The sequence below is a fragment of the Rattus rattus genome, chromosome X (genome assembly GCF_011064425.1).
Source record: "Rattus rattus isolate New Zealand chromosome X, Rrattus_CSIRO_v1, whole genome shotgun sequence".
NCBI lineage: Eukaryota > Metazoa > Chordata > Mammalia > Rodentia > Muridae > Rattus > Rattus rattus.
Window position 1 is genome coordinate 86,280,471 of NC_046172.1, and position 25,200 is coordinate 86,305,670.

Genomic DNA, 25,200 nt, shown 5'->3' on the forward strand with positions numbered 1-25,200 from the left:
ACTTCCACAGCTGCTTCCCCCAAAAAACACACTTGCAGACAAGACAGACAGAGATATTCGCACAGCCTGGCTGAGCCCCTGGGGGCTTAAGTCACCACTAACCAGAATACAGCTGGATTCCACACAAGCCTAGCTATTTCCAAGGCTGGGTCCTTCAGACAGCCTCTAGCCCTGAACAATACCTGCAGGCTTACGGCGCAGGGACATCCTGATGATCTCGCTGCCTGTTCTGTAAGCAAAGCGATTTACTTTTCTGGTCATAAACCAATCTCCAGTTGCTTTTCAGCTCTTCTGAGGAAAAAGAAAAGAAATGTCAGACGTGTTGTACTGGCTGGTTTTGTGTGTCAACTTGACACAAGCTGGAGCTATCATAGAGAAAGGAGTCTCCCTTGAGGAGATGCCTCCATGAGATCCAGCTGTAAGGCATTTTCTCAGTTAGTGATCAAGAGGGAAGGGCCCATAGTGGATGGGGCCATCCCTTGGCTGGTGGTCCTGGGTTCTATAAGAAAGCAGGCAGAGCAAGCCAGGGGAAGCAGGCCAATAAGCAGCACCCCTGCATGAGCTCCTGCCTCCAGGTTCCTGCCCTGTTGGAGAGTTCCCATCCTGACTTCTTCCAATAATCATCAGCAACCTGGAAGTATAAGCCAAATAAACTCCTTTCCCCTCAAATTTGCTTTTGGCCATGGTTTTTTTGTGACAGCAATAGAAACCCTAAGTAAGACCTGTAGAAACAATGACTCTTGTCACCCAAGTAACAAAGTTGATGAGAGAAATTCTCAGGGCAGCCCAACTTATGTCCCCTCTTTATGCCACCATGACATGACACTCACATTTCCTTCGAGCACACCTTGCACCTCCAGGAGCCATTGCTCTCCAGAACTCGGCATTCTCGGCACACTAAATGATTACAACCCACACAAGTGTTGCTTTTGGAAATCAAACGGCCCAGGCCTTCCTGGCACCTGGCACAGGTTCGATCACTGTAGTGTTGGCTGCCCCTTTTGGCACCTTTTCGTTTGATCTCCAGGAGCTCGTTCTTCAGTCGCCTGCCAAGACCGGAAAGAGAAGCACAAGTGGGTTCAGGATGTACAGAAGTTGAGGGAATGACAGTAAGACTACTGTGTTCTGCAAAAGCAACAAACTCTGAACCCAACTAGACTCACGAAGCTTTAAATCATATACCCAATTCTGACAGTGAATGAAGAAGCAACTCGAAAGCTTGGGTCTGTCTCCTTGGTTGAAAACTTGGAAGTGCTTAGTATTTCTGGGACTCTTACCGAATCCTTTTCTCATCTGCTTTTCTGAGCTCTTCATCTCTCTGCAGAACACTGAGAATCAAATCTCTTTCCATTTCAGACAGAAAAGAGAGGTCTAGTATCTCCGACATGATGTATTGAGTCTCCTCCTCTCTCTTCAAAGCAACCTGGGCAAGAAGAGTGACCAGAGGTGTCTAGAATAAAAGAGCAATAATTTCATGAAGATTATTAACTCCAGAATCACTGCCCAGCCCGAGAACATTTTTTCCAGTCTGCCTTCTTCTTGAGTTAAGCTAAAGAGACAAAACAGAAAAAAAAAATGTCTGCGATTCATTATTTCTACTTGCACATTTGAACCCTGGCCTACAATGAATTTTTTTTTTCAAGAAATTACTCATGACTCTGGAAAGTGGCTGGGTCATTCAGATTAAGCATCTTAGTCAGGAAGAATTATAAGACAGCTGAGTCAAACTCTCCCTCCACGAAGGATGTCCTCATCATCCAAGTTTATTATTGTAAATGTTCTCAACTCTCAAGTCCATTAATCCAAATAATCAGGCAGGTGCTCTCTGGATGTAAGGGGGCTGCCAGTTTAGGCTAAATTCTCCATGCCTGACTGGCTCATGTGTTCCTGGAATTTAGCCATCTTACTAATAACGTTTCAAAAGATTTTGCTACCCCAGCTACCTTCCAAACAACATGTACTGGCTCTGCACTTGAAAGCCGCTTCTCCCATTTCATTAGCATTTGTTGAGCACCATTCTGTGAAGTATTTTCAAAGCACTGGAGACACAAAGATGACTAAACCATGGTCCCTGTGTTCCAGAAATTGACAGGCATGACCACAATACTTCGTGCAAATGCTATCCAGAAACTTTAGATTAAATCTATGGAAACTTATAGAAGAATCCAATTCTGTCTTCCACAGACAGGGGAAGGAGGAGAGAAATAGTCAAAGAAAGAGAAAGCTATTTACATGTGAGGATTTTTACAGACGATATGGATTTTTACCTTATTGAATTGAGTGTTTTTAAAAAGTGTGTGTGTGTGTGTGTGTGTGTGTGTGTTTATCATGAGCATGCAGGTACAAAGGGATACCAAAAAAGGGCATCAGATCTCACAGAGCGAGAGTTATGGGCAGTTGTAAGCCAATCCACATGAGTGCTGAGAACATAACTAGAGTCCTCTGGAAGAGTCATAGCCATTCTTATTCAGTCATCTCTCTAGCCCTATGAGTACATTTGTTGATAAAGGAGAATGAAGGGGAAAATGGTTGTAGACAACTTACATACCTCTTAAGTATTTTTGACAGTGAGTAAGTTTATAACTCACTACATACACAGTACAAATTCATCAAGCAATTCTGGTAATGCTTTTTGATGTTAGAACATCCTATGACTATGATTGCAGATGTAGTTCGATTGAACAAGGGCTTTCCTACCATGCATGAAGTCCTGGGTTCAAGCCCAGCAGCTTAACAACAAAGTGTGGTGGCTCACACCTGTAAACCCCACCCCTTCTAGCACTCTGGAAGCACAAACAGGAATACCAAAATTCAGAGCATTCTTGCTACACAACAACCTTAAGGTCAATCTAGTAGACATGACAACCTGTCTCAAAAAGAAAAACAAATTAATTAGTAATGTATAAACAAGTTGAGCATTAAAAGAAACTTCATTTAAATGGCATATTAAAAACTATATATTGAGCTGAAAGTATTCTTCTCAAGCACACTTGGAATATTTACCACCACCCCCCCCCAGGAATAATCATGTACTAGATAAATCTCAATAAATTAAAAAGTCCTAAGTCTCAATAAATTAAAAATGTATTTTTCATACAACCAGTCTTTGAGTTCAAGAACATTAAAAAAGAAGTTAATTTTAAAGGCTAATTCTAATCTCAGTACTGTCTGAAAATTTGCCAGACAGTTCTAATTAACTCATAGGTCAAAGAAGAACTCATCATAGACTAACCATGTCTTTAATATCTTAGCAAATAAACCTGCCTTTTGCTTCACCTCTGCTACCATGGCTGTTTGCACACTATTGGATAAAAATATTCTCTAGGAATTCAAAAGGGAATACACGGAAAGAAAAATAATGCTTTCCTGTGCAGTGCATTAAGTGATAATAGTTTAGGGCAAATGATAATATCACATTTTGAAAAACAGGATAAAGAAAATAACAAAGGCATACACATAGTCAGAAAGACAAACACAAAGTTGTCTAAAACTCTATGGCCACTCAGATACTCCCAATTTATGGATAGGAGAACTTCATAACGGAGAGATTAAAGCCTAAGAGGACTTACCACACCACTTCACTCCCATCAGTCATAAATGTATAGTCAAAATGGCCAAGTCACGGCTAAGATCACTTGTCAAAACATGAGCTCTGGTGGACCACTTGTTTGTTCTATGTAGTCACATAGTGTCAGTTTTCATTGATCTAACACTTTGGTAGGGCCTAGGCCCAGAATAAGGTATTCCAATCATTCATTGAAATCATACTGTATGTCAGGTACTGCATTAAACTTCTGGGTGTCTATGCCCAACAATTTCTTCTAAGGAGGTCATATCTGGCAGAAGTTTCTAGTTTGAACACAAATATTATGATCTTCACATTTATAAGAAATCTTCATGTTTGAGAGACAGAGAGGTTATTCGTGTGTTCAACAAATATACCACCCAGTCAAATATGTTAAATTTTCTTTGTACTGTAAGAACTGTTTTCTTATTTCTATCACCTTTTGTTTTTAGAACACCAGTAGCAATTTTTAATCTGAGTGCCATTAGGAAGATGCATATGTCTGAATGACTTTCGAGGGTAATTCCAAAGGTCACATAGCTGATAAATGGTGCCAGAATTTGTCTCCAACTCTGAGAAATATTGGCATTTATGTGTTTAGATTCAGATTCCCAAAAACAGAATAGTAGTAAAAGAGCTGAGAGAAGAAAAAACAAAAACAGTTGTTCTTCTGATGCAGTGTGGATGCTGAGATTAAACACTAGGGCTTTGGAACCAGGCTGAATTAGAACCTCAACTCTATCCTTCACTATGTGACTGGGTAAATTGCTACACCTCATCAAGGCCTTCTTTATTTGTAAAATAAATTTATACATCTGTAACTAGACTCACACCTCTGAGCTTAAAGCTCAAAGTTATGTGAACCCAGATACTGTGTTTTAAAACAGCCCCACACATTACAGGTGACTACTACTGTGTACCACTGAGCTACCCCAGCCTGTACACTGTCACTTTATACACTAGAATTCATACTTTCAGATTCGACGACATCTTGGAAAACTGTTCATTTTCTTTTAAAAAATGTGAGTTGATCATGAGTTAGGCTCTAAACAGTATGTGATGCTTTTAGCACTTTTTAAATAAGAAATTGCAGACAGGATTTTCAGAAAGCCTGACTCATGCTGAAGGGATAAAAGCTTGAAGTGATATTAAACATTTTTCTAGACTTACAAATGTTAATAAAATATGATGGTTTTAATATGTCAACTCTAATGGATGAACTGTCATTTCCCACCAAAGGATAATGAACAATTTTGGTACAAATTAAGATCTTACTAAGCATAAAGGAGGGAACTAGATTTGTTCAAAAAATGTTAGTTTATCCATGAAGGTCCGAATTAAACTATTCTTGCTAAGCCAATATTGGTATAGTATACATAGACACTCATTTGTTATGTGAGATTTACATTACCGGATGCCAGATTCTGTATGCATTTGAACATAGTTATTTAGGGGTTGCTTTGGTTATGTTAAACAAGTAATGTGAGGCTGTCAACATGTTTGAAAGATGACAACTGAAACTGAGCTTGGTCATAATCACTGAGAGGTTCCAAGTGCCATGCCTACTGATGTTCAAGATGAAGTAATAGACAATGTACATCTAGTCAGACAATAAATTGGCAAAATACATGAAACAATGCTGCCCACGACACTGTAAATGAGGCTGTGCAAGTCTTCAATCTCTATGGATCAGTGGGGTGAGATTTCTCATTCTTAGAGCTCGTTGCCTTGAGTGTTTTCAAGCCAAAGGATAGAGGAGGAAACCAGGGAAAGCCTGCTAAGCCTCCCAAATTGAGATGGCTGAGAACCTGAGCAAACCTTAGGGGGCTAGACTTGAGACAGAGTATGTGCTAGAACAGCAAAAGAGCCCCTCAAGCACCACATGTGGCCTCTCTCAAGTGTTTAGCAAAGGACTTTCCAGTACAAGACATCCCTGTAATGAAATCACTCTGGGCTAGGGGAAGACCCACCTGAAAGGATTCAAATAAAACAAGAAGGATGCCTATTCTCCCAGCCAGACTGTTAAAACCTCATGATTCATAGAGCACTGGCTAAAGAACTGCCTTATATTTCAGTAGTGGGAAACAATTAGGCCTACATTGTGAATTGTTCTTATCCTGCCTACCAAATCTGATGGGAAAAACTTGAAGGGCTCAGTCTACTTTCAAATAACTTAGGAGCTTCCAAACAGCTTAGGTGAATCCCAAAGCAGAGCTCAAGAATGTTTAGGATACAAAAACATACAACTAATAATGTAAAATTCATCATTTCTAGTATCCGTGAAAAGTTACAGGCCTGCCAAAAGTTAGGCATTTCTATTTCTAATATGGAACAAGATAATTAAAAATGTTCCACAATTTCCAATATAGGATTTAACAAGGTCACTAAAAATAGTTCCTATGGCTACTTTCCGTGTGTTTGAAAAGTTAAGTAGGGATTTGGGAGCTGTAAAAGTAAATTCTGAAGTCAAACCTAGAAATAGAAAACTATAGTGTTGGAGACCAAACGTACAGAACATGACATTAACAACAGATTAGACATTGTAGTGGAAAGACAATTAGCAATAAAGACAAAATAATATACAAAATGATGCACGGCAAGGAAAACTATAAAAGAAATGAAATGAGTTGCCTGACAATTCCGAGCTGTCTAGTATATATGTAAATACTCGAGAGTAATCAATGAAATTGGAAGCTCTAAAAATCTTTCCGAAAACCAATGAACTAAAATTGAAAAAATACTATGAGATCACTGATACAAGAAGTTCGCTGAACTGCAAGCATAGTATAGAAGGAAAGTTATGGTCATGATATATAAGGAAAGTAGACCATAGTCAAGTCACTTAAAACCATAAACAGTAAGAAAAGTTAAGAGGTGCATTGCACATGGATACCCAGAGATTATGATGAAAACACATTGATTACTAAAATCAACTGTAAACAAAAGTCGGATGATATCTCTAAAATATTAAAAGGAAAAATACAATCTATTTAAAGTATACATCACAAGAAATATTACTTGTAAACAGGTGCGGGACTTGAAGGAAGGCTCGGTTGTTAACGAGAGGTTACTGTTCTAACAGAAGACTGGATTTTAATCCCATCCACCCATGTCAGTAGACCACAACTGAGTGGAACTCCAGCTTCAGGGGATCCAGTGCCTTTGGCATCATCAAGCACTCACACTCAGGAGCACATAATAAACATACATGTAATCAAAACAAAAACAATCACTGTTTTCAAAACAGGGTTATATGAACAACGTTTCCAAACATGCAACAGTTGAAAGAATCAAGGGCTGGAGAGATGGCTCGGAGGTTAAAAGCACCAGCTGCTCTTCCAGAGGATCTGGGTTGGATTCTCAGCACCCACACGGCAGCTCAAACAGTAACTACAGGCTCTCTCCTGGCCTCCAGAGCACTGCACACACATGCATGGTACATAGACATACTTGCAGGCAAAACACCCATGCATGTAAAAATAAAACCTATTTTTTAAAGGGACAGTAAGCAAAGATTGCAACAGATTACAAAGAAAAATTTGGAAGTATCTCACTCCATCTATATAAAGTGTAGAGTCTGAATGTGAAAAATGTAATATTTACATTTTTGAATATGACTCATTTCACTTCACACATCTTAGAGGTCCTTTTTGTTCTCTCATCCCATGGCACAAGGTTTAGAAGAGCGACAAAGGACATGCAGAAAAGAGAAAAGAAGTGGGGTACAGAAAGAGAGAGCTCAACTACCATTATAACAAACCCACTACCACAATAATGTCATAAGTCCATTCCTAATGGGGGAGGCCTTACAATCAAAACACTTGTTACTAGTGTCCACATCCCAGCACTGTTACATGGAGGGGATTAAGTTTTCAAAATGGGTATGTTGAAGACCACATTCAGACTATAGCAGGAAGCAGAAGCAGTGGATATGTACCGTATCTTTCTGCTTATTGGTTTCATGTACATATTATTATGTCAATTTTATATATATATATATATATTAATAAATATACAAGCTGACTTTATGTAATCGTGATTTTTACCATCACAAAGTATGTCTAGGGTTCTGAGAAACTTTAAATTAAGACATTAAGATATTTTATTTCAAGATTTTTAAAATATAAAACAGTATGAACTAGGTGTGACATATTTATATAATTTTACAGCCTTCAACCACTTTTGTTCAATTTGTAATTGAACTATAATTCCATTATTTCCCCTCCCACTCCTTCCTCTAAACCCTCTCATGCTCTACTACTTCAAGAGTAGAAGGATGAAAGGATGTTAAAAACACAGCCTGTCGCATGATCAGAGAATGGAAGCTGAAATAATAGCAAACTCTTTTGAACCATGAACAGAGGCACCATGAGCACTGTAACTTAGTACATCCAAAAAGGCCCTTTCATTTATAGATGTATGTATTCTGTGAAAAATCAAGTATAAAATGAACATGGGTTAGAATCCCATCTTCAAGCAGCCATATCACAATCAAATTTGTGTTTAAAAAATCACTGCTCTTGGAGTAATCACTGGGTAATGGGATTTATCACATAAGCCTCATGACCTGAGTTCAATCCCCAGAGCCCATGTGAGAAAGAAAAATGTCTGTGGCACACATCTGCAATTTCTATGGCAAGGTGGCAGGCAGAGACTAGGGAATTACCCAGAAGCTCAAGGACTGAGCTAGCCTAGAATTGGTAGTGTATGGCACAGTAAAAACCACCGAAAGGTGGATGGTGAGAACCAACTCCCAAAGGTTGCCCTCTGATTCCTCCACATGTGCTATGGTACTTGAATGCTGGCACTCACACAAACGTCTCTCCCTCTGTCTCTTCCCTCCCCGACAATCATTCTAATAGAGTAAAAGCATTTATGGCACTGCTCTCATCAAAATGAGTGCAAATGTTCAAACTTTTAATAAATGCTAAATTGTTCTTCCCAGTATTTATCTTTCATTCTTCCATATTTCTAGTTTTGTGCATGCTTCATAATATGCTATCAGTACAGCGCTAAATAAAGTACGTATTTTAAGGGTTAAATTTTCAGTAAAAGGGGTAAGTAACCAAAATTCTTGAAAAGCAGATTACAGGAGACTTGAGGGGAAGCTAATTTTACAAACTACATACCCTATGTTTTCTGAATCTGCTTGTATATAGACATGCAAGGTAACTTTTATCTAGGAGGTAGTAAATCCTTCTGATGACTACAATGCTGTTATCCTGGTGCACACAGTGTAGCGTAGAAAGCTGTGCAGTCTTAAGGCACATGACAAAGTGGACTCTACTGTCACCAACAAAAGGACAGTATTTGAAGCAGACTATTATAAAGAACTGTCACAATTAGTACTTGTTATATCTATGAGATTCCATATCATGGGTGAAGTTCTTAAGACTTTGAAAAACCGAGCACCTATGTAGGTTTACGTATTTGACAATCTTAAGGTAAGAGTGTTGATTTCTAGAGCATGGTAAAGTGTGTGTGTGTGTGTGTGTGTGTGTGTGTGTGTGTGTGTGTGTGTGTGTGTGTATCGGGGTGTGAGTTCAATCTTTAGAACTTAAAACAAAAACCATAGCACATAGAAAAGAAGGCTTTTACTGGACACCAGTGAGGCAAAGACACAAGACTCACAACGTCAAGGACAACCAGGCTACGGTGCACGGCTGTGTCTCAAAAAGGTAAGGCAAGGAAAAAAGAAAAGAGGGTGGAGAGGAGAGAGACCGGGAGAGGGGAAGGGAAGAGGAGAAGAGGGATGGAAAAGGAAAGGGGCAGGAGAAATTAGGTAATATATAGAGAAAGGGGGCAGGGGGAAAACAAGCAAGTTAACTTCTTGGGATTCAGTGCTTCCAGAAAGCCCATGTTGGTTCTGCTACACAGAAGGCACTAGGTACAACACAATGTCACATTGGAATACTGTGGGGTTGTTGTATCAACTGTTCCTCTCCATTTTAGGGGAGAAGTGTTTAATAAATATAATCATGGAAATAAATATGTCTTAACGACCTAGTCTAGACTACTGAAATTTAGCATAGATTCAAATAGCAAAGGTATTAGAATTGGTGTCTCCAAAATTTAGAAGTTCTTTTTGGTGCGTTCCAGAGTGGACTCCATTAACTGTCACTAGGACAATGACAATATCTGAAGGAGACCAAAAGCACTATCACAATAACATCTATGAATATTTGCTCCCCTTCTGCCTCCTGGATTGGTAAGTATAAATTTATCCAGATATTTTTCTACAGATTTTCCCCATAAGATCACCCTCTAGACTGTCCTAGCAGTTACCTTTGAATATTGTATGGTTTCTTCCCAGGCTTAGGGCTCTGTACTGTGTACAAAACGTTCACGATTAGGTGAACCAACTGTGTTCTAAGTACTATGCAAGCTAACTAAGGATAAATGCATAAAGCACAGCACATGACCACAAAGACCTCACAGTCAGAGAAGCAGACACTTGAATAATCATTTAAACATTAAGCAAAGAAGCACAGGCATAATGCTGTTCTTAGAATCCATGTATTTTTTTTTTAAAATGAAATCCAGAGCAAACAACTTCCCATGAATTGTTGACCAGGGACCCTACGCCCTGAGCTTTCCCCCAAATATTGTCATTGCTCCTGCTTGCCCAGTGGATTCAGATAAGACAATGTTGCTCAAGACACTATGCACTGTGGATAATTAAGGTGGAACTGAACTGGAAGCCTCCTTTTAACTAGCTAGCATTAATAGTGCTGAGATGTGTTAAGCAGGCTTCCGGGTGAAAAAAAAAATCATCAACAATCTTACCCAGCTGTGAATTGTGTGTGATCAGCAATGACTTACCAGGCAACATCTGCCCACTGGTACAATAGTGGCATGGCTACGTAGGACATAAGCAACCACTTTCCAAGCAGAGTTGAGGCCTGCTCCATGGGAAGACATGCATGCCTAGTACCGTAAACCTAATCAAAAGCCTATATCTGGAGAGGCCACAGAACGTTATACTGATGAGGAATGTAATACTGTTGTTCTTTTGTAACTCAACCGCATTCTCACCGTGGATCTGAGAAGTTTCCTCCTGCTGTGGGTGATGGTTAGTGCAAAAGCTCATTTGTTACCAAGGTGCTGAAAAGTGAGTGTTGAGTGCTCAGTCCCATAAATGGGACAACTATACTACTGCCTCTGCGGTCTAGAAGAAGGTGTAGAAAAGGTTAAAAGAGCTGGAAGATTGGGAAGAGTGTTATGATAATGCTTCGAGATATGAGCTAGTCATTGCCATCATTCACACACAGCACCTGCAGCTACTGCACAGAAAATTAATAATAACTAAAAGTAAGAGGGGAATTAGTGTGGGAAGAGGAGGGGTTAGCAGGAGTGGGCGAGGGACAACAGAAGTAATGAGGTAAATATCGCCACAACACATTGTATACAGATATAAAATTATCAACAATTTGACGATTAAATAAAGTGTAAAAAATGATTACACACACACACACACACACACACACAAATACATGCACATGATAGCATGAGAACACTACGTTGGAGCCTCTAACCCAGCTGGGTGGAAAGGAGAGGAAAAAGGGACTTATCAGCAGGAACACATGAACTGAATGTAAGTTTAATGGGTAGCAGCTGGTTTACCAGTAGAACAAGGGCTTTCCATCACGAGGAAAAAGCATGGAAGCATAAAGCAACATGCTACAACAAGCACTATGATGAGAACGACTGACAAATAATAAAGGGAGGGTGTTAAGGGAGCAGAAGGTTTCTGAGAGCTTGGCACGCTGTGCACAGAAGCATCGCTAGTCAGCTTTTGACAACAGGCACACTGAAGTGGTTTCAGGTAAGCCAAGGACATTTCAGAGCACTCACACAATTGTGAAGAACACTGTTTTGAGAAGCGTGTGGCATCAATCCTGAGAGAAAATGACAAGAAACAATAAGTTCAGAGCACAGAAGTAGTAGAGAGGGAAAGGAGACAATGACAAAGGTAACGCGGAGGTAACATCTGCAAATCTATAACACAGAAACAGTCTCTCCTCTGAGGACATGGAGTTCTGATGGACCAGATTCCTAACTAAGGACAATACAGCATAGGAGAGTACTTAAAAGTACTGGAGCTGAAGCCAGGCTGCCTGTCAGATGCTACCTTCATGGCATTTTATTTCTCTGAACTTCGCAACAGTTATTTGAGCTCTCTAAATCTCAGTTTTCCCACTTGAAAGAAGGGCAAAAATAAGAATTCCTGCCAGGGGCCATGAGGAATCAAATATGCATGAGTAAAAGGCATGGCACAGTGTCTGGCCTAGAATAAAAACCCAACATTGTTAGCTGCTTAGTTTTAATTATTATTAACCATATGCTTTGGAAAATATATGAGCATATGGCTGTTTTGACATCTTTCTATGAAATTTGAGAAATCTAATCAGTATTCTTGCCCAGATGGAAAGTTGCCCGTACGTCTCTGCATGGATGTAGACTGGTAAGCATAAATATTAAGCAAATGTTAGTAATTAGATATGATCGCTTTTAAAGATAATTATTTATACAGTGTTCCAGACAGGACTTAAAGTGATTTATAAAGATGCATAAAACATAGAAAAATATCATACATTTTGAAAGTAGGATCAAAAAGAGAGAATAAAAAAGAAAACAGGAACGGAGAGAAAGAAAAAGATCCCAAGCCAAAGCTCACATCAAAGAGCAAATGAGGCTTCAGTCAAGTACCTGGATTCACCACAGTTCAGCCTCCCACTGGGCCGTCACAGAGGCAACCTCCTCTCACTCATGCCTCAGGCCTTGACCTCTCTGGGCCTGCCATCAACAGTTTTAGAGTAGCACAGTTGTTTTCTGTTTTTCCTTGATAGTGAGAAATTTACTGCTAGCTCACAGGTCTACATGAAGCTTTATGGTCTCAAATATTTTTTTTCTTTAAATGGGTTCTAGGAAAGGGGTTTGTATGTGCTGTGGTGGTTTGCAGTGTTAGCTCCTTTTAAGATATATACCAACGAGGATGATGGCTGTGTTGAAGGTGACAGCAGCTAACATGTCTATAGCATTTATTATGTATCAGGCACTTTTCTGCACATTTTCTATGCCTGGAGTCATTTAGTTCTCAGAATCATGCCATGAGGCAGGCACTAAAATGTTGTGTACACTTTACAAAGGAGGAAAGTGAGACAGAGTGAGTAAATAACTTGCCCAAGGTTATATACCCTGGAAGAGACAGTCTAATTTTCTGACTAGGCAGTCTGGTTCCAGAGTCCAAGGGCTTAGTCATTTGATTGTACCATCTCTTTACATTCTAGAAATAGTGTACTGCATAGTGACATTTGGAAAAGGGTACACTTTATGCCTAGGAACTTGAGGTAGGTATTTAAAGTCATTATGTACTAATGGATGAATGTTTGAGAGGCCCTCAGTCTGGCTTACTCTCTCATTCTCCAGACCGCTCCTCTGCAGACAGGAAAAGATCCGCTCTCCCCATCTAGGGCATTTCTTCTAATGGACAGTGGGAGCATACCGAAGGGAGCAAAAGGAACCAACATGAAGTGTCCTCAGTTAGCTCTTAAAATCATGTGTGCGGACAGTTTTCGCCAGACGGTATCTGCATAGTTATATTTCAAAATTGTCAAATACTGATCTTGAGTGGTTTGAGGAAAATTCCACTTTGTGTGTTATAAACAACTCTACAGTAACTCCTAAGGGGAAGCTAGATATGCGACTCTACACATTGCCCTTACAGGGCAGCATACAAGAACATGTGGATGTGGCCTTATTCCCATGATTTCACAGTCATAAAACCCTGCTTCTCAGGACTTAAACCTGCCACAAATCTTAGAGGCAGGTCTCCATGCAGGTGGTTCACAGAAGTATTAAGTATCATAAAAAATGAGATTGTTAGTCAAACATGAGATCACAGATCCAAATGTCCCATCTGGCAAGAGGAGAAATAGCTATTAAGACAATCCTACTTAAATCTCTAACTTTCAAAATCTTCACTAGAAAATCTTCCTCTCATGTAAGCCGGGCAGGCTCCATAGGGTCCCATACAGTTCGTGGTAGAAGAGCAAACAGTTCACCACCTTCTATACCAAAGACCTTAAGAGCCTCAAAGTTTGTAAAGACTCTAAGGGTCTTCACAAACCAAAACTACCCAGCCTAGTGGCGAATCCCAGCAAACAGGAGGCCAAGGCAATAGGACTGTGTGTTTAAAGTGAGCCTGGTGTATGTAAGAGATCCGGTTGCAAAAATCCACGAGCCAGGGGTGTGTTTCAGTGGAACAGCATTGACTAGCATTCACAAAGCCCTGAATTTGGTTTGATCCATCTCACCCCATACCTACTCCCCCAAATAAAGAAATATTATAAAATCTTATTAATTTATAATCATTTTTAAGTGTGGTAAGGCTTGTAATTTTTCAATAAAGCTTATCACCTTGTAATTCAATTATCATTCCCTGTTCTATAAGCTTTGATAAGGCAGAAACCCCGCAGGGAAGACCCTGTTCTTTTGCCAGGGTCACAGATGGTGGCGATTTCTAAGCTAAACTCTAACTGGCATCTGTTTCTCTCAGGCCACGTCACCTCCCAAGCACCCACACCATCCGCTTAAATGAGAAGTCATGACGGCTCATGACTAATCCAGTCCATGTTCACACCTAGCTGCAATTTCATGCATTCGGCTTCTTTTTAATTTTAGGGATGCTGTGATCTAGCTATGGCCATAGAAACCTTAAACACCACCAAATAACCTGCATTTGAACTTTAACTGAGCAGCATATGTGGCAAACCATTTTAAAGTGTCAATTTCTTTCAAGTAAAATGCTAATAAATATGTGAGAATGTTTCTGCAATGGGTAAGGGAAAAGTACAAACTACGAAATAAATCTAACATACAAAGTGGCTGCCAGTGTTCCTTTCCTCCTAAACTGTTTAACAAGAATTACTTGACACATTACTTCAAATCCCTAGCACAAGATTAGTACATGCATTACCAACATCTGGTGTGCTGCACAAGCAATGTCCTCACAGTTACAAAAAACAAACACAAGAAGCTACAAACACTAAAAGGTTCAAAGTAGATTCGTACATTTCTTTATTTTCAAAACTGACAAGACACATGAAAGGACCTTTACAAGTTCTAAGGGGAAAGAGATACAAATTCTCATAATGAAACAAATAGACTTTAAGAAAGGGAAAGCACTCAAAATGCCTAGAAGGGCTTTCTTTGCCACACATACAAAGTTTTGCTCTTAGTATTATAATTATTAGGTCTCTAAATAAAATTACACAGAGAGAAATCTGCTCATATCCTCTTATTTTATAAATGTCAAAATTATATGTGTGTGCATATATATTTTATATATTACTGGATTGTAAACTGTATAAAAGAAACTTGGTAGATCATTGGAGGGGAAAGGAAATGGAATTTTATTTTTTGTCCATCTCTTTGTGGATTATTGGAGGGGGAAGGAAATGGAGCTTATTTTGTTCATCTCTGTACCTTTAGTGTTTAGAGTGATACTTGACCTACAATATACAATCAATATTTGTAGAGTGAATGAGCTGGCATCAAAAAATACCACTTATCATTCAACCACACCCAAGAGTTTATTCCGCAGAACTTTTCCACCTTTGACATCATTGATTCAATACTCCTCTCTGAATTTAACAACCTATCCTTCCAACTTGTTCACTCAGTGATCTCTCCCGAGTCATTCCTCCTCAAAGACCTCACTGAACAGTCTTCTACAAACCCTCTTTCATCTGGTCAGCCCCTTTCTGTCTTCAGTACCTTTCCTAGACAGTTTGGATTCTATTCTTTCAAATACACTCTTGTCAGTGTCTTCATTAACTCCTAATTTCATATACAAATATCTGCTTTTTTAAAACTCAGCTGAGCTCATGTTGGCACTTTTATGCCTTCATGAGCACTCCTGGGATCCAGTGAAAAAAGAAAATGGGCATGGTAGATTATTATCCACACGAATTCTTCATCACCAAGCTCACCTCAACACTGCTCGGCACCACAAATATGCTTCTCTGGGTCTGGCTAGCCCGCCTGTTCTCCACAATCCCTATTGCTCGAGTGACTCTAATATTCAAACCCTGTCTACTTCAACTCTTGTTCAAGAGGTTGGTCTTACCTTTTATCATAAAGAAATATAAATGCCATCAGACTACTTACTGATGCCAAATCTATACTTATGCTCATCTATGCCCACTCATGATGAACCTCTACCCAGTTCCAGATCCCCTCCCATGAAGCATAGGATTCTGCTGCATCAATTCCACCATCCACCTGATCATCCTTCAGAGATACTAAATGAAAAGTGAATTCCCTGAACCCCCCCTCTCCCACTACTATCCTTTCTCTGCTCATCAGAACCAAATTTCTCTAAGGAATTGGCCATACTTAGTACCTCCAATTCCTCATCTCCCCAAATTATTTCTCAATTTATCAGTCTAACCTTCTAACTTATAGCACTTTAAAATTGTTCCTGCTATATGGTAAGAGTCAGAAACTCAGTAAACACCATGGGGAATTCTTAGTCTTTCTCTCCCTAAACTTCTTTCAATCCTTGGCCCCGCTGACTTTTGTTTTGTTTTGTTTTGGTTTTGTTTTTGTTTTGTTTTTCAAGACAGGGGTTTTCTGTGTAGACTTGACTGTCTTGGAACTCATTCTGTAGACCAGTCTGGCCTCAAACTCACAAAGATCCACCTGCCTCTGTCACCCCAGATTAAAGGTGTGTGTCACCAACACCTGACTACTACTAACCACTTTTAATATAGCAGAACTGATCATTTTTAATAGAGCTATTACATTTTGAAAAACTATTGGGCTGACATTCAAGATGTGATAGACATAAAGACAGTCTGACAGACAGATAGACAGATGAATAGATAGAGACAGGGAGTGAGAGTGAGAGATTCAGGGATAAACAATGTCTAAAGCAGTAAAAATATTCCATTAATAAGAAACTGGTTGGTTGGGATACATATAAGAGTAAACTATGCAGTAGTTTTAAAAAGCAGTCCTATTTACCAATATTGAAAGCTTACCATGGGATATTAAATAAAAACGTATATGAGTCCATTTGTATTTCTTTATACATAAAAATAGAGAGATGGAAAGGATAAATGAATAGATTGGAATATCTTATATAGGCATATAAAATATGTCTGGGAAAAAAGACAAACAAAAAATTTTCCTCTAGGAATTAAGATAAGCAGAGGCAATAAAATTATGTTTTAACTCTTCCTAGGTCAAGTAATAAAAATATCTTCATATCTCTGAGCACACCAAGCTATATAAGGAAGAAGTTAAAAGGAAATAGAAATAAATAACTATAAATACAGAGAAAAGACGTGGTGGACTCTCCAAATCTTGAGGAGGAATAAAAAAGTGGTTAGTGGCATCATACAAGAGACAAAAATACCCAACAGACAGAGAATACAAACAGATAAGTCTTAATGAAGGAAAATCAAATGGTCAAAAGAAATCTAAAAGAAAAAGGTCCACCCATACTGAAAATAAGTTTTTAAATGTTTGGGTGTCAATTTTGCAAAATTACAGAAAGACAGTGTTGATCTTCTTAAGATTTATTTTTATTTATGGATATTTGTGGGTATATGCCACATGTGTACTATGTCTGAAGTAGGTGCTGGGAACCAGAATCAGGACCTCTGGAAGAGCAGCAAGCTCTCCTAACCACTGAGGTATCTCTCCAGCCCCAATGTTCAACTTTTAAAAAGAGAAACGTAAAAGAAAACTTTCTTGATAAACGTAAAGTAGTAAGAAAAAAAATCTGTTAGAACACGCTGATTTTTCACAATTTGAACTTCAGAGAACTTTTCCCAATTGCAATGAATTTAATCTATGTTTAACACACGCCTTCCCTGTTGAAATGCTCCCCAGGAAAAGAGACCAGTGTCTGTGTGCACTACAAGTCAAATGTCTGGATGGCCAGACCCAATGCAAGGCTCCTAGCACATTTCAGTTCCTCCTAGCTACCACACAGTGGGCCCTCAGCAGATAAAACCCTGCTTTCTTGTGCATCACTGGCAATAATTTGAAGATGCACACACTAAGGTACTCCTAGAACCTAAACCGAACAAACCTACAAACATGAAATAGTGCAGATACCACGGGAGATTTCCAGCTCTTTAAAACTACCTTGAATTCAAGGTAGTTTTAGAGAGCTATGGCCATGAAATTGACTGATCTGTCATTTCAACTCTTCATTTGCTGGCACTGTCTAATCTCTGACCTTGTCATTTTCTGTCACAGCCATCTGGACAAATCTCTCAAACTATACTGTTCATAGTGCTTCAAGATCTTGGCTGGTGATTCTGGGAAAAAATGAAACCAGCCTCTGTGACTTCAGGTAGAAACAAAACATAATAGTCCAGACCCATTTTACTTCTTGCAGCATTATGGAGAGATAATTAACAAAAGATGGACGCATTTGCAGTAAATATGAGGCTATGAAACACATATGTATAATCTTGATGGGGCACCTGTTTTTCATCTTTCTCAAAGACCACTGGTGCCCTTCCCCACTCTTGTCAAGAGGACCATCCTCAGAATACCAGTCCATCCACAGCTCTGTCCTCCAGAGCATCACTAGTTTTGCTCTCTCTCTGTTGTCTCAACCAAAGAGCTATTTGCCTTTCTCTAAGTACAGTATTTTTTCCACTTTCATTCTGTTCAGTCACTACCCCCCCAGCTTCCTCAGGGACCCTCTATCATCTAATTCTATGTGATTGCCTCATAAACAGCCTTCTCTCAATCCTGTATTTAAAGTAACACAAAATTAAAACCTTCATCTCCCCTGAGACTTGTCCTCCCTCCGTTACAGCCAAGCTTCTTCAATATAAATACCACATTGTCCCAAACAGGGGAGTGTAACTGACTGGTAGATTACTTGCCTACTATGCACGAGATTATGGGTTCGATCTCCACCACAGAAAAAAAGATATTTTTTAAAAATCATCCAACATTAATAAGGGAATAAACAAAAGTGCTCTTGATTGTAAATATGCAAATTCTCTGAGATACTAAATTTTTAATATATGTATGTGTGTGTTTATCTTTCATTAACAATAATTGTGTATATTTATAGGAAAGAATCAATTTGGATGTGTGTATATATTATAGAAAGACTCAGTTTATTCTTTTAACAATGTAAGAATATACGATGCATTATTGTTAGCATGTAGTGCAACAAATGACTGAAACAAATCTCCCCAATAGAAGAGAAATATGAATCCATTGATCAATACTTCCCTCACCCAGAAGGTCACTTACTACAATGATTTTCCAGGCACTGAGAAGATGATTTGGTGGGTGAGACTTCTAGCGATGACCTGAGTTCGATCCCTAGAACCCGTGTAAAAACCCTGATAGAGAGCGAGCGAAGACAGGACGATTGGTGGGGCTCACTAGCTGCAAGCACATGGTGTGCTCCAGATACAGTGAGGAGAGACTCTGTTTCAAGGCAAAAAGGCAACAGCGATAGAGCCAAACACCTAAAGCCCTCCCCGCACATAAGCACATGTGTACACGCACACATACATCCCACATCCATGTGGCACATGTTCCAGGCCAGGAATCTGATAGGAACTAAGGAGGTGCCTACTGTAGGCCAGGAGTTCCTTAGGGAGCAGGAGATTCCTACCATCATAGGAATGAATTTCTGGTGTCTCAACCCTCTCTACCCACCAAGCTTCCTGGCATGGTTTAGCATCTCGCACACCCATATGGAGCTGTTCCACAGAAATAGTTGTGTATATTTTACCATTGTGCAAGAATGTTCAGCGAAGCTTCATGGTGGTTGGGACGGGGGTAGCAGGCAGAGAAGATGGAGATGCTTGGAAGAGTTCATGATACAGTTTGAAAGTGAGATCAATGAGAGTTCAAACATTGTATGTGGTGGGCCTAAGAAGATGACAGAAATCCTGGATAACCCAATATTCTTGGTTCAACCAACTAAATGTATAATGGTACCCTATTTCCTACTCATGGGTAGAAAAAGGGAAGGATTAAAGGTGTTAGGGCAATCAGTAATCCACATTTGGCCATGCTATCCTTGAGGCATCTATCAGATGACAGGTAGAGATGTCAAATAGGCCACTAAAAACACGAGGCTTCAGCACAAAGGAAACACAGAACACAAACATGAATGATGGCTATCTAGATGTCACAGCCTTGGTGCTTAAAGAGAACTTCTGAGCAGGTTTTGGAGGGAGAAAAGTCTGTAGGCTGAGTTCCGAGACAGTCCAATGCTCAGGGTTTAGGGACATAAGATTGATAGAGCCTGAGCAGTTATTTGTGCAAACTTAAATTTCAACGAAGTTAGCACACAATAAATGGTGAGAGGTACACATCATCACTACTTTTGCCAGGGTTTAGGTCCTTCCAATTCTGTTATCACATGAATTCTGGACTTTTTTTCTGACTGGATATTTGAAACTGCATTTAAACAAAATAGCACTTTTATTTTGCTACGCGGTTGTTGCCTACTCCTCTATAAAACTAGTATTCAACTAGGCAATTGTTGTAAAAGTACCACTCAGCTGGACCGTCTCCATAGAGCCCAGAATATAGTAAGCACCTCACGCATAAAAAGGTTAAGGTCGATGAGAATAAAAACCTAATTTCTGTCATCTTTTATTCTTTGGGGCCTATACCTGTTACACAATCACATTCTGTCCGCTCTCACTGACCTTGACAAATGCCGGAATGGCCTTGGGACATCTGATAATACACACCTCTCTCCCCAGTGCTGCCACTGTTAAGATGGAACAAGAGAAGGGTGTCTTTCTTTTTCCACCCACAGATTTGTACTTCAACATAAAGGGGAAGTTCTAGTCAAGCATATTGGTTCACATCTTCAATCCTGGTACTCAGGAAGGTGAGGCAGGAGAATAACCATGAGTATGAGGCTAGCCAGGATACACAGTGAGGTCCAGGCCAGCCTGGGGTACATTCTGAGATTCTTATCTCCAACAACATAGAAATGAAAGAGAGAGGAAATATTTATCACTAGGTCAAAGTTGTTATCAGAAATAGAGTCTCAAAGCAAAACAACAAACAACCAAACAGAAAACCTCAGCAGAAGGAAAGCAGTGTGAGTACCGGGCCGTGGGGCTGGGGCATCCTTATATGTATAAGGTAGCAAATTGGAGGCTTGGTTTCAGACTCAGAAAAGTACAAGAGTTCCAATTCCTAGAATGGCAATGCCATTCATTCATTCTCTCAACGGCATCAGTGTCACCCCTATGATTTGCTCAGAACCCTGGTTCCTTTGACCACCAGTGAGTACAAAAGACAGAAAGTCCTATCCACATGGCCTTTGTGTTATGAGGTAGAAGTGAAACAATCAATAAGCAAAACAAATGTAGGAAGGAGGTTGAAAGAATGTTTAAGGGGCTGGAGAGATGGCTCAGCAGTTAAGAGCACTGGCTGCTCTTCCAGAGGTCCAAGGTTCAATTCCCAGTACCTACATGACAGCTCACATCTGTCTGTTCCATGGGATCCAACACCCTCATTCAGTCATACATGCAGACAAAATACTAATGCACATAAAATAAAAATAAGTAAGCTTTTAAAAAAAAGAATGTTAGGGACATGATTGCAATTTTCAGTGGGTTGGTCAAGTGACTGCCTTGAAACATAGGCACAATGCTTGTGTACAAACCCCTACTGTGTGTTACAAATAGCTCGGGATGGTTTCTTCTTATTCCAATCTCACCACCAGCACATCTAGATCCCTGGAAGACATGGCATCCCTGATCCCTAGCACAAATATTTGTACTTCAAGATCCAGTTACTGCCTTTACAGACATTATAACCTTCCAGATGGAAAAACGGAGTGGTATTCAGACCTTTGTTGAAGTCTAAATAAAGTCCTTCAAGATAATATAACTAGTCATTCTGCTTGGGGGAAGGAAGTGTGGGTTCAGTGAGGTTAACTCAAAGGCAAGGACATTAGGCTAAATCCTGAGAGTTGAATAAGAATTAATGAGAGGACGACATTGGGAATATGAGTACCAAGTTTGTCAGAAGAAAAAAAAAACAATACTTTAAACAAAGTTCCAGAGATACTCTCCTGAGTATCGCTGCCTAACCTACAAATAAAAAGGGTATGCTATCACTCTGTTTGCCTTGTGTGGCTTTGTCACATACACATATTTCTGTCAAATACCTGTCAGCTACTACCCCATTGTTTCTCCCCTGGCCATCAGGAAAGGAAGAAGTTGAATCAGGTGTCCATCCCTAGAATCCAGGAACGTACCTCTAAAACCCAGGAATATGCTCTCCTAACTTCAAGACAATTACCACGGAGCCGAGAGCCTAGGAGGCTTCAGTCATCCTATGTACTTAACAACAGCAACATGCAACTGGCCCCATGTTTGAAATTAACTCGGTTAAGACATGAATGAGGAGATTCAACTCCTCCACGGTGCATCTAAGATGGAACCAAGGACCAGAAGATAGCTTCACACAAGCTTGTCCCATTGTCAGAGTGTAATTTAGAGCACCACACTTAACCTCTGGGCCGCCTTTGCATTGTATCCTGGTTGTAACTGTGGTACCAATTGCATTGAACTAGTATGAGGCTTGTCTGAGATAGCATAAGAACTGATCACATCACCTGACTTCATTTGTTCATTATGCCATCTCTACAATAGCTCCAGCCTTGAAGGAAAAAAGCTCAGAGAACACCAACCAGAATGCTTTCTATACTCACAGACCAATAATCCCAGAACCGGACTCCAAGCTCAAGTTCACCACTCTGACCTAGGGTGCAGCATTTAAAATCATGTTCATCTGCTACCCAAAGGGGCTTTTTCTACTAGGACTTCCAGTAGGTACACACACACGCACACACACACACACACACACACACACACACACACACCAAGGAAAAAATTGCCACAGCTCTCAGAGCTAATTACTGTTTTTAGTTCTTCATGGCAAATTTACACTTTAGTTCATTAACTCCTTAATGTCAACATATTTATGAAGAGTGCAGCTAACAAAGAGTAGAAAAGTAACCCGCTTTAAAAAAAAAAAAAAAAAAAAAAAAAGCAGAGGACAGATGTGATGTTGCAGACCTGTAACAGCAGCACTTTGGGAGGTAGAGGCAGGAGGATTACCAGCCAGTGTGAGTCCAGCCTGGTCTGCATAATGAATTCCAGACTGTCCTGCACTATAGTGAGAGACCCTGTCTTGAAGTAACAAAAACAGAAAGGGAAAGTGGGGTAGGGGGATGTCCAGGAATATAGGCGATTATTTTCTCCCATGGATATGAAGAGCTTAGAGTCAATCATGCTAGAAGCGAATTCTAGGTCCTCTGGTCCTGAAACTGTAGTATATTAGGGGAAGAAAGGGTTGGTTAAAGCAAACACATCAATTTTTCAAGCTACCAGAAATTTTAACCAAATTATTTTGCTATCAACTTCTCCTAGACCCCATCCATCTACTTCAGTGTTGCAGGCTGGAGGGACACTGGTGTCCTTCTGCCAGGTGCAAAACCCCAAGCTTGTTTGAAGGGGGCATGGTGAAGCAGTGGAGCTCTAAAGGACACAGCTGGGTCTCCAGCTCCATGCCCAAAGGGAGCCCACTGAGGCAGAGCTCAGAGTCAACTTGCCTTTAGTCTGTACCAGTAGTGGAGAGACAAGGTGAAGCTAGGGAAATAGAAGCTTGGAGTTCAGAAACAGCGAGGGGCCATAGAAGGAGCTGGAGAGCCAAGCCTAGTGAGAAGCAGTCACTGAAAAGGTGACTAGACTCCAAGTCCGAGGGCACAGCTCCACTAGAAGCCTGTCCAAGCCTGCGCCAGGGACCAGCTCTCCCAAGGGGCCAAGGGTAGCAGGGGGGTGGGGGGGAGCTGGGGCGCACGGAGCCAGCGATACCTGTGGAGAGGCAGCACTCAGAAACTCTGTCCAAGGGAACCACGCAGAAACAGCCCGAGAGAAGGAAAAGTGGCAGGGAGGGACCGCCTGGAGCAGACGGGAGGCACCGCGTGGGGGTGCGGTCCCTAGACGCGGACACAGCCGAAGAGCCCGCGTGGCAGCTGGGGAGGGAGGACAGGGACCGCACACAAGGTAAAACAGGACACACGCCCCCGAGGTGGGGGAGAGACACGGGACTGGGGGAGTCCGCGAAGTCCCAGACAGAAGGCGAGGGTGCGCTCAGACACTAGCTGCCACCTACCTGTCACCTGCAACAGGTGCTACTAGGTGACCAAAGGTCCGGGTGCTGAATGGTTGGAAGGGTCTCTAGTTCCAAAAAGACTGAGACCAGCAACCCGGGCGGCCGGCCCTACTCAACCCTCCCAGGAGGCGGAAAAAGCTGCAACTTTCCCTGGAGCGGGGAGGAGCTGGACTCTTAAAGGGGCCGCACCGAGCGCAGGGCTATTTTAACTGAGGGCCAACTAGCACAGTACAGCTTTCCGGGAGTGAAGCCTTAAGGCACTGGAGGAATTTCCTCCTGAGTTAGTAGAGTTTGAGAACCTACTAGATGTCGTCCCTCCTCTGCCTTTTCTGTCTGTCTTTGCTCACTCTCTTAGATAATGGGGAAGGTGGGAAATAAAGTTCCCACTTTATTCAGCAAGCCAAAAGTTGTCCAATTGTCAAGTACTAGGAAAACAAGAGTCTCTCACTGGGGAGAGAGAAAGATAACTTCTTCATCGATGGAGGCATTGGAAAGGAGCCCATATGCTTGTGAATAATCACCAGGACCCTGTAAGCAACCCTGATGAAACGGATTGGGTCATCAAATAAATAACTTAAATAAAATAAAAAGGAGTCTGAATTTTAGTTGAGGGAATATTAATATATGTACCATTCAGATTGACTTTCCGGTTTTTTTTTTAGGCAAGTGAAAGTACTCTTTAGGGAAAGGATATATATGCATTCACACTCAAAGACACAACTATTTAAACTATTTCACCTCATTAAGAACTAGACAACGATTTAGAACAACAGTGGGTTCTTCAGCACAAAGTTTGTGAGGGATTTGGAAAAGGCATTCAATGGTGACTGAGTAATCGCCAGATAAGCTCCTTTGTAGCCTCTAGCAGGAATGTATGCTGCTTAAAAACTCTCATTTGAAAGGACGTGTTCATTGTTCTTCAAGACACACTAAAATGCTTTGTTTACCCACATCTCCACCTTCCTCTCTCTCTCTGTCTTTGCTTCACATCAGCCATGAAAGGTAGGCAGATCCTTCTTATCTACCGGTACCAATTAAACATACCCAAATTTCTACCAGCTTAAAAGAAAATCCGCATCCTATGCATATATAAGATCTCTCTCTCCCTCTCTCTCTCTCTCTATATATATATCTATATATATCTATATATAGATAGATATGTAGATATATAGATATATATAGATATATATAGATATATATATACCTCCTTTAAGGGTCAATTGATTGCAACTATTTTACAGGTGAGACATGTCTATAATTTCTCACTTCTCTTCTTTCTTGTTCATTTCTCAACTCTTAGAAATCTAGTTTCCTCTCCCTGCCCCCACCACTAAGACTGAGCTAAATGAGCTACCCAACCAATGATCTCTGCTTCAATAAATTCCTTGATAAATAAACAAATAAAGCATCGCTGGCTCTTATCTTGCCTG

The 25,200-nt window shown here is 40.4% G+C and overlaps 1 protein-coding gene across 1 annotated transcript in view; it reads right to left on the minus strand.

The window, feature by feature from the left end:
- The window catches only part of Sytl4 (synaptotagmin like 4), a 48,885-nt gene extending 24,993 nt beyond the window's left edge, over window positions 1–23,892 (minus strand). The window contains 4 exon segments of the mRNA XM_032890198.1: window positions 183–286; window positions 825–1,046; window positions 1,278–1,450; window positions 23,771–23,892. Of these exon segments, the coding sequence (XP_032746089.1) occupies window positions 183–286; window positions 825–1,046; window positions 1,278–1,387 (436 nt within the window). The 5' untranslated portion in view covers window positions 1,388–1,450; window positions 23,771–23,892.
- Window positions 23,893–25,200: the final 1,308 nt, after the last annotated feature.